Consider the following 14,065-nt stretch of genomic DNA (forward strand, 5'->3'; position numbering starts at 1 on the left):
TTCCACCCGCTTCCGCCACCTCCCTGAGGCTCCCTCTTAGGCTCACTCACTCTCTTTGGAATTACCTCTTCTCCCTCACATTTCTATAGAAATGCCATGGTGACCTAAGAACTTTTCACAGGTTTCAACACCGAACAAGCTTCCATCAAGGAATGGCTATAGACTACACGACAGTGTGAGGCAGTGATGCTACCCTGGAACACAACTCCTATCCATGCTAAAACAGATAGCATCTTTTGCACAAGAAATGTCCATTAGTGCTCCCGACCAAGATGGAGGGGCTATTTGGCAAGAAAATTCCCAAAAATTCCTCCTCAACACTGGCATTGCCACACCATGACTCTAAATGCCAATGATTCCAAGGGGTACATCCGTCTTTGCTTCATGGGGCGATTGAGGCTTTACTCTGAGTGGGCAATCCATGCATGTATGCCCAACTCCACAATCTTTTATAAAGGTTGGAAAGTATTTGGGCTACCTTTGTGAGGGCACTCAACAATCCGATGGTTTTGTCCACATCCAAAACACTTGATGGGTGCTCGAGAGTGTATGCATAAATCATCAAGGAAGAGTTGTAGGAATTTGTTGAGAAATTACTTAAAGTGGATGGGGCATTGCATAAGCCAAATGGCATGACTCTGTATGCAAAAATGCCCCATTCTATGGAAAAGGTTGTCTTTGCCTGATCTTGAGGAGAAATTTGTACTTGGTTGTACCCGTTGAACCCATCCAAGAAGCTTGTGATCTCTGATTGTGGCTACATTAACGTTTTTGAGATTCACACATATTCTTAGCTTCTTATTTTTCTTGGGACAATCACAATTGGTGACACCTAGCCAATGTGCTTGATCTCATAAATGAACTGGTATCCAATAATTTTTCTAGTTCTTCATAGACATGGGTGCCATACTTTGGATTTGTCCTATAGGGTCCATATACCTTAGGCTTGGATCCTTTGCTAATTGGTATGGTGTGTACTACGACTTCAAGGGAGATCCCTTTCATGTCTTTATATGACCAAGCCATGCAATCCCTATATTCCATTAGCATTGCTGTAGTTCTTTTTCTTCCTCTTTAGTGAGTTGCTCGTCGATGTACACAGGCTTTTCCTCTTCTCCTTCCAAGGCAAGATTCAATTTTTGGGTCTTGGTCCCTCATAAACTTGGGTTTCCCCTAGTCCTTTTGTTTCCTTGATCTTTGATTCCCTGATTGGTCTAGGCATGGCTAGTGTTGCATTTCCCCTTGTATAATTTTTAAAATAGTTAGGTACTTCCCTAAAGCTTTCATAACATTGTGAGGTGCTAGATTGACTATTCGTGTTATCGCTTGCAATGGAGGAGTCTTGATATATTGAATTAATACCCAATTGCTTTTCTTTTTTGTATGTCCTATCCAGCTCAGTCTTCATCACCACATTAGGTTTGAACTTATGAAACTTCTTGCTTTGGGAGACTAGCGATGGATTCTCAATGGGCATTTTGTTTTCAAAGAGTGGTTCCTCTACCGTGCATACACCCTCAAGGCCCTTGGAGTCCCATTGTAATTTTGGTGGTTCCTGCACTTGGGTGGGCTTGGTTAAGTATAGTTCCACCACTTTCGTTTCATCGTTTCAAACTCATTGAAGTGCTCCATCTTGGACTTTTGGCATTGCACGACCGTCTGTTGTTTATCTCTATTGAAGGATCTAACTTGGGATACTCTACCCCCACCATCAATGCGTGAAGGATGGCCAAGTCGTTATCGAAGATTTGACCTTCTAATGTGGGATTCTCCACTTTCGTTTCTAGATCCCAATCAAAATCTTCACCATACTAGATCTTCCCTTAGGGAAGATCCAGTTGTATGGTGAACTTAAAACCCACAATCTTTGTTATTGCCAACAATTATTAGTGGCTTCATTTTGGTGTGGTTAGCAAGGCATATGTTGAATGTGGCATTCCCAATTGGTGGCGGGTCCCATTCTTCATATAGATCCTTTGTGAGAATGTTGACACATATCCCACCATCCACTATTGCAAGGTATTGGCCAAAGAATTTATGCTCTAGGGGGATGGTTACATTTTTTATGTCATCCCTAGCACAAAATTTCACTGATATATCATTTTCTTCCTCTTTAGGAGGTGGGAAACACTGTGCCGATCTTGAAATTCTCCCACATTGTGGGAAAATTTCTTGATAAGGTTCCAATTGGCACTGTGAGGGGCAGCTAATTAAGTTGGCTAGGGTGGCTCCATCCTGTTGGGGGTGAGTTGCATGTAGATCCATTACTCTTGGGTTAGTGATGGCTTCAATCACCGTGTCAATGTTGTGCGGTGTTGGTTCCTTGTCCTTGACTGTTGCTCTTTAGTTTGCCTTGAATTTTTCCTGTTCATGTCTTACCCATTCCATCAAGGCTTGATACCGAGCTTTCTCCACTTTGGTGTTGGGGTAGACTTCCTTTGCTTCTTGAAGAAAATTGGGGGGAGTTGTACTTGGCATTGCGGCACTTTGTTGGAAAAGCTTGTGTGGCCTTTGGGCTTTTTGCTTTCTGAGCAAAAATTAGTTTTTGCCGTGCTGCTCCCTTCTGCATCCTTGTTATCACTAGTACCATTTGGGAACCACGATCACATGCAATTTAAAGTCAGGATGATCCTGTCATGGGTTCTTGTGCAATTTTGAAAAGATGGCTGCTGTCCTTGAATTCAGCGTGTACTCTTCTTGAATGCCATGTACTCAATGCCTGATAAATGGTCGAAACCGCAAACAATGTGCAAATCCACATCCTGGACAAGGCATCTGCAACCACGTTTTCTTTCCCCTTCTTGTATTCAATGTCAAAATCATTGGACTTTACTAAAGCTTACCATCTCTTTTTGGGCTGTGCGAGGAAGAATCTGAGTGTCCTATGATCATTTTTGATGTTGATTGTACTCTCTTACAGATAGTGATACCATTTTTTGAAGGCATGTAGGATGGCCAGCATCTCTTGATCATAAACATGGCCAACATTACCAGATCATAAACATGTGACTAGCATCTGCCTACATACCTATGGATAATATGAAAGATACTTACATCGAAGGTACTATGTAAATAGGCTACGAACGAGGAAATAAATGACATAGTGGGAGAAAAAGGGGGACGAAAGATCTGAAAGAACGGTTCATGGAGATTTAAAACCTCGAAAGAGTTCTCAAGGTTATAGAAAGGGTAAGACGGAGTGGAGTGTAAGTTGTAACACCTTAAGGAGAAGGGTTTGTGCTGATGCAGATTTAAAACCTCAAGAGGCACTGCCTGGAGGGTAAGAGTTGCAACCCCTTAGGACGGCATCCTTGCCGACGACTGAGGTTAAGTATGGGACTGCAAGATGACCTACATAGTGTTAGGACAAACCCTCGGTGATGATGATGGCGGTATGGTGTGAAGGGTCTTGAAGAAGAGTCGAGCCTCGTTGCTGTTTATCTCAACCTACGCCCTCCCCTCAATAGTAACAGGATGCCTTGCTCTGCCATCACCTTGCTTTTTTCACATCCAACCCATCTTTATCCTCCTCCTCCTCCATCTCTTGCTCATGCTTCCATGCCAGTTTAACACCCGTACACATCCCAACCTTCAGCAGAACCCAGATTCCTGGCTTTTAGCAGGAAGCTTTGCTGCCCACATCACATACCCACATCACAAATTGCAGCAGAACAGACCCTGGCTGGTGCGAGAGAGCAGACACAGCCTCGTTGAGATCGTATCACCTCTCAATCTCTGATTCAGCCACTCGGAGGACGATTTCAGTTTGCAGACTGAGCGAACACGGTGGCTTTTTCATGTTCCCCAGACCATATCCAGATTCTCGACCCATCCCCCCCTTTCTGCTATGGTGAGATTGCACATCAGAGCGAATTCTACATTCGTATCAGATTGATGTATGTATGGTGAGTGTCCTTCCGCCAGACATGTTTATATGGAGCTTGCTGCATTGAGTGGCTGTGACAACCATCTGAATTCCCATACACAGGAACTTGCAGGGTTTTGTAGGAACATCATAGTTCACATGAGTGCCTTTCCTTCTGCGAGATGATCACGGCTTTCTGATCGGACCGTATTCTCTCTGACTCCCACCTTCCTCTGTCTCTATCTCTGTCTCTGTCTCTTTCTCTCTCTCTCTCTCTAACAGTCCGATTGGGCAAAGTTGCGTCAATGCCATAGACGGTTCTACACATATGTCCATCATTTGGGCTCCAAGATCACATTGTACATACAAATATACGCTGTATCCTTAGGTCTTGTCGCTATGGCATTGTGACGGGAGCCAAACATGAGGAGAAGCTCTCTCTTGCATTGTTTACAGAGGAAAGGAACTTGACAGGTTTTACTGACTCGATTAGCTACTATCGCACAGATGGGACGTGACGGAGGAAATGAAGAAACCCTTCAGGAGACGAAGAAAGAACCGTCAAGCGTTGGATTTCTAGGTCTGCCAGAAGCCCCTGTATTTCATCCAACTGAAGAGGAATTTACAGATCCATTATTATACATTGAAAAAATAAGGCAACAAGCAGAGCCTTATGGTATATGCCAGATTGTACCTCCAAAAGCATGGAACCCACCTTTTGCTATAGATACAAAATCATTTTCTTTTCCAACAAAACTGCAGGCCATCCATCATCTACAAATGAGACCTGCGGCTTGTGATGGTGAAACGTTTAAGTTAGAGTATAGCAGGTTCCTTGAAAAAGAGGGACGTAAGCTAGAGAGCTGGCCAGTCTTCCTCGGTAAGGAATTGGACTTGTGTAAGCTATTTAGCGCGGTAAAGCGACATGGAGGGTATCAGAGAGTAAAGAAAGACAGGAAATGGGGAGACGTATTACAAATATTGGACCCTTCTTGCATACCAGCACTCCAGTCAAGTTCGCTTCGGTCATCGTTATCTCAGATGTATGAGACTCACCTGTATGCCTACGAGGTTTACCAATCAAGTATTTCTTGCGGCAAAAGGTATAGACCTTCTAATGTCCAGGAGGAGAAGGGTAAGTCCAAAGGAAGGAAGACTGGGAGACAGAGTGCAGGAGATTTGAAAGCAACAGCCACCAATTCTTGTTCAGGAGTTGAGAAAGTCGAGGAATACTATGTAGAAGAAGTAGATATAAGAGCAGACCAAGTGTGCGAGCAATGCCATAGTGGGGCCCATGAGCAGTTAATGCTGCTTTGTGACAGGTGTGATCGTGGCTGGCACCTCTATTGCTTAACACCACCGCTCTCTGCGGTGCCCTCTGGGAATTGGTACTGTTTTGATTGCCTTGCCTCTGAAGCTGAAAGTTTTGGGTTCATCCCTGGTCTTGTTCATAATTTTGACTCATTCAGGCGTTTTGCTGATCGTTTCAAGAAAAAGTGGTTTGGTACAAAAGAGCCTAACACTTCTGAAATTGAAGAAGAGTTCTGGAGTGCAGTGGAAAGGTGTAAGGGCGCTGTAGAGGTTTTGTACGGCAATGACTTAGCCACTGAAGTGTATGGGAGTGGTTTCCCAAGGTCTTCAGATGCAAAATGTGCTGACGACACATTATGGAAAGAGTATGCTGCAAGCCCCTGGAATTTGAACAACTTTGCAAAGCTCAGAGGGTCTTTGTTACAGCATGTGCAGGAGAACATTCCTGGTGTCACGGTACCTTGGGTGTATGTGGGGATGCTGTTCTCATCTTTTTGCTGGCATTATGAAGATCAGTGTTTTTACTCCATCAACTACCTACACTGGTAAGAGTTGTTTTAAAAAAAACCAACAGATATTGTAATAAATTAGCAGTTGGTTTTTGTGCAACAGTCAATATGATTTGAAGGAAGTACTCCCCTTGATTGTTTGTTAATCAAAAGCATTCTGGGAAAAATGTTTCTAAAATGGGCAAGTTATGGAACTCCAGTGATGAAGGGCCAGACTAAGAGCTGCATGCATGCACGCACACGTACATGTACACAAGCAAAACACACACACACAGACACTCTTGCACATATGTATTATGAGTGTACATATCTATACCTTTATCTGTCTCTATTACCTATAGATAATAGATATAGATATAGATATAGGTACATATGTATTATGTGTGTACATATCTATACCTTTATCTGTCTCTATTACCCATAGATAATAGATATAGATTAGCCATTAATTTTTCAATAAAAAATATAATGTATAGATAGATAGATATAGGTATAGGTATTAGATATACCTATACCTATATCTATCTATCTATACATTATATTTTTAAAATTGAAAAATTAATGGCTAAGAAGAATAATGTAATGAGCTAGACTCAATTTTTAAAGTCTCTTTTCAGGCACTGCAAATCCATTCATGGCAGTTCACAATGCACATACAAGGATGCATGCTTTTGTTCAGTTCTTCTCTGTTATTAAAGAAGACTCTTAATAACAAGTTTGAGTTACAAATTGCTGGTTGCTGAAATTTCAAAGAAGAATCATGAGCATGGTTGTATATCTTTATCTTTCCACGAGCTCATAACATAGTCTTTTAAGTTGTTTGGAAAAAGTAGATAGTATGAAAAAATGAGTTCAAATTAAATGTACCTTGTTTGAACGGTTATGTTTGGCCTTATCTCATAGACAAGATGACGTTTTTTTTGGTTCTATGTTTTATTTTTCCTTTTGAGTTTTTTTAATGTTTTAAAATTGCGAGACTTAGGGTCGGGTATGCATGTACTTAGTCAAAGCCGGCTCATAAAGTGTATCTAATCTTGTTGGTGGCATTGATTATGATTGTCTTTGATAATGGTCTTGCCACTTGGTTAATTCTGACTCTTGCCTGATAATTCACCACACCAATACATGAATCTTGTTCTTATTGTGAGTGTGGTAAGAGGTCATAAGAAGGCATTTAACAGAGAATAGTGGAGGGAGTACAGTAGGAGATCTGTGCTGAAGCTCTTGGGCTATAGGTGGTTCAGCACCCTGCCGTCCAATGGAGCACCCGTGAGTACTTGTGACAATTTTGAATCTGCCCATAATCATGTGTCTTGTTCTACTTGTGTGCACACGTGAGAGAGCGAGATCTTGAGAGTAGAATAATTACCATCTGCAGTGAATGGAAGCTTCAATTGTCCTGATCAGTGCATTGTAATTGTGACGAGACTTGATGCTATTGGCAGCATGATTGTCTTTGTGGCCATATTTCTGCCCGATTCCTTGCAGCCATGAAATACCTTGTGGAAAAAATGGGCAACAACCATCCTGATTCTCCAAAAGAGGACATTAAGGGTGAGTCATGGGTATGGGGATGTAACCAGGGGCCCAAATAACTACAAGCCCCATTTAGTTTACTTGAACGAGAGCGAGATTGTGGAACCTTCTCCAAAAGCTTGCTCTTGATATTCAAAGGGGCAAGTCCTTTACTTTCCTTGCAGAAAGGGGGGAATTGAAATCAAAGAAGATGCAAAGCATGGGATGTGGAGATTCTACTCACGAGAATTGGATGCTAACGAAGAGGATCCCTTGGCCCTTATGTTTTCGCAAAAGTTTATGAGACACAAGGCTGGTTTAGACCGCAACGAGAAGCCCATGTCACCTAGCTGGATTCCTCCACCTTTAGTATTAATATCTTTCACGGAGTGCAAGAACTTGAAGGGCGATTGAGGATATTGAAGACCAGCAGCTGCCTGCACAGTAGTAGGAAGGACAGGAATCAAGGGAGACTTGTGCCTCACCATTGGCTGCAGACGGAAGCAGCAAGGGGGTCAAGGATCAAGAAGCAAACACTGCCTTACCATTCGCTGTCCATTAGAGCAGCAAGAATACATGTTTGTCGGGCATCACTACGCAGCCCTCTGAAGCTCTAGGAGAGCATGCAGGCTGAGAGTGTTTTGGAGGTGCCAAGAGGAGGTAGGAGAATAGTCTAGGATTCACACGGGTCCGTATCTAGGTAGCACCCTTCTGCTAGATGGTGGCACACTGTGCACACCTTTTGTACATGGTTTGGTCCATCTTTGGGACAAAATACATATTACTGTTTCTATTCTCTCTTGAGCATTGTTTAATTATTGTTTGCATCTCTCTCTCTCTCTCTCTACACTAGTACACAGTAAGGAAAGAATGATTTGAATTGGCATTGTCTAGTTGTTGGACATACGCTTTCATTATCTTCCGCTGCTGGCGAGGAGTGTTGGCTGTAGCAAGCAACCTCCATTATGTTTTCTAACACGGGAAGTTCATAATTCCGGTAGTCCCAGATAAGGTGAAAGAGTTGTCAAAGTGCAGCGGAATATGCGAACAGAGGAGAGAGCAAATATGCGAATTGAGATAGCAAGAAATGCGAACGCAAAAGAGATGGAATTGCGCAACAAACATCAAGAAAAACTCTGGCTTTTGATTGAGAAAATCTCCACAAACTTGGTACAATCTAAGGGCCGAGTTGTGCCTCTGGATCATTGAGTTTGAATTGAGCTCGAAAAATAGGCTGTAGACTGCGTCGAATCAATGTACAGAGGTAGGGCCAAATGGCCCTATTTATAGTAGGCGGGGAGGGCTGCAGATAGCGGACCTGACTCGACTTGGTGTGGTTGGCTAGTCTGCCTGACCCGACCTAGTCAGGTTGGTTGACTTGACCCAGGCCAGGTTGGCTGACTTGACCCAAGCCAGGTTGGCTGACCTGACTTTGGTCAACATTTGAACAGCCACCCATTTGGCCCCGTCTCCTTTGATTGTGATTTTCATCAACATTAGGCATCTTGGAGTGAGTGTGTGTCTTACTGGCCTGGTTAGCCCCAGCCAGTTGGCAGCTAGCCAACCTAAAATAGGATGTAAATCGAGGGTAATTTTTAAGAGGGGAGCATAGTTATGGAAGTGTAGGTCATTGGGCGAATCTTTTCCATATAGAGCTAGGAAAATGTAGTTCATTGGGCGAATCTTTTCTAGGGTAGAGTTACAAATATTACCATTTTTAAGGCTTCAATGGGTTTAAGTATACTTAAAGTTCATACACATGTTTTTGGTAAGCTAGAATTTGAGAATTCTAACCTTATATATGACTCTAGATGACTTATGCCGATTGATTTGAGTACTTGAAAGGTTAAATTTGGACCTCATATGAGGAATTTATATCTATTTTTGGGCAAATTTATCAAAATTCAAGCGTTGAATATTAGCCCCTTAAACTTGGAGAAGCTTCTAGATTCGCCATTGGGTGAAAATTCGCCCTTAAAATATACCCTCTGTAAATCCAGTCCTCTACCAGCCCTTAACCTTGGCAATGTGCCCTGGTAAAAGCCCCCAAACTAATCACCTAAACGTGCTTGCCTTGCCAACAAAATAAAGTGGACGGCAAGTTACCCGTAGGCCTCTTGCAACCATTACCCATTCCAGAGGGCAAATGGACGCACATAGCAATGGATTTCATCACAAGATTGCCTTCTACAGAGAGGGGATTGGACAGCATCTTTGTTGTGGTGGATAGAATGACAAAACAGGCCCATTTCATACCCACTAAGACCCGGTATTCAGCATTGCAGGTTGCTTGGCAATTCATTGAACATGTCTTTAAGCATCATGGTTTCCCTTAGGAAATTGTTAGTGACAGAGATGCAAAGTTTATGGGTCACTTGAGGCAGGAGATATTTATAGCAGTGGGTACTTTACTCACACCTAGCACTGCTTACCATCCTGAGACTGATGGACAGTCGGAAAGGGTGAACAAATGGGTGGAGGAATATTTGAGGCATTTTTGCCATGATACTTGGAAGTCTTGGGATAAATGGTTGTCACTTGCTGAATTTTGCTACAACAGTACCAAGCATCTCTCCATTGGCATGAGCCCGTTTGAGGCAATGTACGGATGCAAGGTTGGGGTGCCTTCTTCAATTGGTGACATGGCTGTGAAAAATCAGCAAGCACAGAATGACTTGGAGAGGATGGATGCCCTTCCGCAGTTGGCAAAAAGGAATATGCAGGATGCCCAAGCCAAGAAGAAGAAATATGCGGATGAACGCAGGAGATATTTGTCTTTCATAGAGGGAGATTATGTGCATTTGCGTCTCCATAAGAACCGTAATGCCTCGCTGAAAGGTAATACCAACACAAAGCTTGCTCATAGGTATTACGGTCCTTACAGGATCATCCGCAAGGTTGGAGAGGTAGCATATCAGCTGGAGCTACCCCGTACCTCCAAGATCCATGATGTTTTCCATGTGTCTTTGCTGAAACCACATGTTGGACAGCATGTCCATGTTCTTCCAGAGTTGCCACCTATGGATGAAGAGGGCCACATCCTCTATGTCCCAGAGTGCATTGTGGGTTTCAGAGACCATGTACTCTAGAACAAGGCCTACGTAGAGTATCTTATCAAGTGGAGGGGACTCCCTGAGGATGTAAATTCATGGCAGCTAGAAAGCATTGTCCAGGACCACCCCTATCTCCTACCGGATTGCTTAGTACTTGCTGTTGCTGCACTTTGGACAGCCAAGCTGTGAAATTTTGAGGGCAAAATTCTATGGGAAGGGATGGCTGTAATGAAGGGGGAAAAGGGAGCCAAGTTAGAGGTTCTTTAGGTGGAAAATGTAGAGGGACTATATAAGTCTCCATCCACCCCCTACAATGTACATTTTGATGTGACATCTAATCCTATCTACTCTCCCTTCCTCCTTGCTGCCTACGCTCACTCACTCTCTCTCTCTCTCTCTCTTCCCTACTCCCTCTCATTCTCTTCCTACCTCATTCTCTCTCTCCCACCCCTTCTCCTCCCTTCTTCCCCTATCTCTCTCCCCTTCTACTAGTCTATCCCCCTTTCTCTAAATCTGCCCCTACCCCCTTTTCTACAGTATCACAAGCAAGGATATGCTTGGATGAGCCTTTGGCTCTAATACCATGTTAGAAAAATAGAGGAAGGTTGCTTGCTTGAGGCCAACACTACTTTGCTGCATCCGAGTACTAGCCTCAAGACTTTTCTAACATGGTATTAGTGCCAAAGGCTCATCTAGGGATACCCTTGCTCGTGATACAAAGCCTAGGAGATCCAAGATTGGGAACCTTCTTTAAACTGAAGGTGGAGTTCTTGCTGAGAAGGAAGGAGCTTATATGGCCTTTAGTTAGTGCAAAATAGGTTAGTAGACTTCAGATCATCTACGCTGAGCCATGGAATCCAACCCACTCATTCCGAAATTTAGAGAAACTGAGAAGTGGATGGAACCAACCATCCAATTTGGAAAGTGAAGCTTCATAGTCTCATCAATTAGCAGGGAGATTTGGGAGATGATGGAAGGCATGGAGCCAGAATCTATTGATGTGCTAGATGCCTCGGGTAAGATCATGATTCTAGTAGGTGAAAGAGTGGAACACAAGAAATGCAGTCGCTCTTTCCATGATCATCAGATACGCCTGCGGATTTGGTGATACTTCACATCCGGCCGGTGGACATAGCGTAGGAGGCATGGAAGATGTTGCAGGATCTCTATGAGACCAAGAACACAAGGAGGATCATCATGCTTCAAATCGAATCACTCAACTTGAACATAGATGAAGGGGAGTCATCCCGTGACTTCCTAGTGAAGGTGACCATTCTCAAGAATAAACTCACAAGGTGGACAATAACCGGTTAGCCATGCTTCTGGTTAGTAAGCTTTCGAGGAGCTACCGAGTGTTGGTGACGACTCTCACAAGTCCAAGTATATTTTTTGTGTAATCTAAAAGCTTACATGTACAATGGCGGTGCAAGGCTCTTATAGTCAAGAAAGGTGGCAAATGGAAGCCACAAAAAAAGGATGCTAAGAGTATTGACAGGGATGCCTCTATAATTGACAAGAAGAAAGAAAGAGAGAGAGATCCAAAAGAAGTGTTTCTATTGTGTGAAACCCTTGGACAATTTGCTAAAGTTTGCAAAAAGAAGAAGGCGATTAAGGGAAGAGGGAGGACTAGTCTGAGCCGGCATTAGCTGATGTGGTAAGAGAAGAACTTTACTCTTAGTGACAAGATGATGTCCCACTGAGATAGAGTTTGCAGACCCAAGATAGTGTTCATGAGAGAGATTGAGGAGTGGAGCATTGAGCTAGACTTTGTGGTGGAGAAAGGATGGTGAGGACCTATCCAGTAGCACAGGTATAGATGAAATGGCTAGCTCAGAGATGGAACTTGAAGTCACCAAGGGGAGCATGTGCTCAGATTCCAGAACACTAAGGCATGGATGCAGTTGTGGGAGGTACCTGGATTGCTCCTATGGCAAGCCTCACCGGACTGAAATTCCAGGGTATTTGTTTCCCTTATGTTTTTTTGAAGATTTCAGCAGATTGCTTTGGGATCACTGTTTGTAGAGGTGCTCTCAAGAGTGGAGGGTGAAAGCCTTCCCCATAGACCCGGGGGGATCTCTCATTGTGGAGACTTTCGACACGTGTTGGAAGAAGATTAGCAAGAAGACTTCGACAAGTTCGAGTTGCTGATCAACGAAGGTGATTAGGAGGCTTCTTCAGACAGGCCCAGTTGTTGCGTGATACTAGAGGGACCATATGACAACAGGGAACCAAAGACCAGGACGTGCACGGCACCGGTTGTATTTCGGGGTGAAACAGACCCAATATTTTTGGTACCTTGCAGGGTCTGGTCTGTCCTTATCTTCTGAGGGGATGATTGGATGGTTCTGTTGGTGCTTTGGGATATTGAATACACCTGAGGGTTCATGACGTGGACTAGATGTTGTACTGGTGTTCCAGACTGGATCTGGTTGTTCAAGGGTGATGTGGAGAAGTATGGGATTCAGGATCGGATAAAGAAGATATCCTTGACATGTTTCTGAGAGCTACTGCAAAGAAGCTGATGGAGGAGTTCTTTCACAGAGTTGGTGTTGGGCCACAGCGTGTCATTGAGAAGGGGTGTTGGAGAATAGGGTCAATTCCCCACCTTTGGGCCCCCAGCTCAAGGGGTTTACACCTCAGCATACTTGAGGGTAGATAGACCTGTAGGTGCATCACGACGCCTCCAAGGAAGGCCTTATCTAGGCAGTAGGAAACAGCAGCAGGTGAGCAGACTTGACTGCTCAGGCAGTCTGTGAAACCAACAGACCAGCCAACCAGTCGGCTGGTTTCAGGAGGCATTCAACCTGTAAATAGGGGCCCATATGCAGGGGTCCAGGCATTCTTGGACCCTTGTCTGCAGGTCACTATTCTGAGTGAGGAGCGGAAGAACCAGAGATTGACAGCACTGTTACTTGCAGGGCGGAAGTTCAGCACAGCCAGTTGCATACCAACTAACTGTAGGAGAGCATAAGGGTGCATGCAGCAAAGGGAGTTTTGTCTGCAGTACACCAATGGAGCATACATTTGCAAGAGTGCTCAGCCTTGAGCAGCTACTGAAGCATATCACAGAGACGCGTGGCAGAGAAGAATAGTTTCCGTCAGAGAGTGCAGCAAAACAGAGCCTTGTTTTGATGCCTGACCTCAGGGATTGTTTCTAGTGGCGTTGGTACATATGTTCGCAAGTTTTAGTACTTGAGATTTACCTGTATATCTATTCTGTTTTGGCTTTACGTCTGAGTTCTCTTTCGGATCTGACTTGCCCTCTTTAAGCTAAGTAAGCACATGTATTTGAGCTGTGTTCCACATTTGTGGTGTTAGGGTGAATCTTTCCGCTGCGTAGGAGTGTTGGCCGCAAGCAAGCAACCTCTTAACACAGTACCTGGTGGCTTAGTTTAACCCACGCAATTGCACCATGCTCAAATCTAAACATCAACATGAATGCACTATAGTCCGTCAATAAATGCAATTCATTATAGGCAAACCTAAGAGTTGGAAGGTTCACTTCTCATAGGTATCCACTTATAAGAGACAGCCTTGCAAAAATGATTGTAAATGTGCTATCTAATTAAGTAACAATAAAAGATAATAGGCTATATAGTATAAACTAAAACTTTCTTGTCTAAATAATCTATGTCGACTCAGGGATCTTCAAGTTTTCTAGGTGAAATAGAATGACCCATCCCTTTGGTTTATCTATCTAAATTCCACCACATGGTTGGGATTTTTCAGGGGAGCTCCAAAATGCTGGTATGGTGTTCCTGGCAGTGCTGTGAATGCTTTTGAACAGGTTTGCTGCTATTCTACATAATTGG

The 14,065-nt window shown here is 43.6% G+C and overlaps 1 protein-coding gene across 1 annotated transcript in view; it reads left to right on the plus strand.

The window, feature by feature from the left end:
* The first annotated feature begins 3,212 nt into the window (after positions 1-3,212).
* Positions 3,213-14,065, plus strand: part of LOC147881421 (transcription factor jumonji (jmjC) domain-containing protein) — a 76,500-nt gene continuing 65,647 nt past the window's right edge. Inside the window, exons 1-2 of the mRNA XM_087370167.1 lie at positions 3,213-5,721; positions 13,983-14,040. Coding sequence (XP_087226293.1) covers positions 4,373-5,721; positions 13,983-14,040 — 1,407 coding nt within the window. The 5' untranslated portion in view covers positions 3,213-4,372. The remainder of the gene's footprint in view (positions 5,722-13,982; positions 14,041-14,065) is intronic.

This window comes from Dipteris shenzhenensis, chromosome 31, assembly GCF_047967505.1.
Source record: "Dipteris shenzhenensis isolate YYH24624 ecotype China chromosome 31, Dip_SZ_1.0, whole genome shotgun sequence".
NCBI classification, from domain to species: domain Eukaryota; kingdom Viridiplantae; phylum Streptophyta; class Polypodiopsida; order Gleicheniales; family Dipteridaceae; genus Dipteris; species Dipteris shenzhenensis.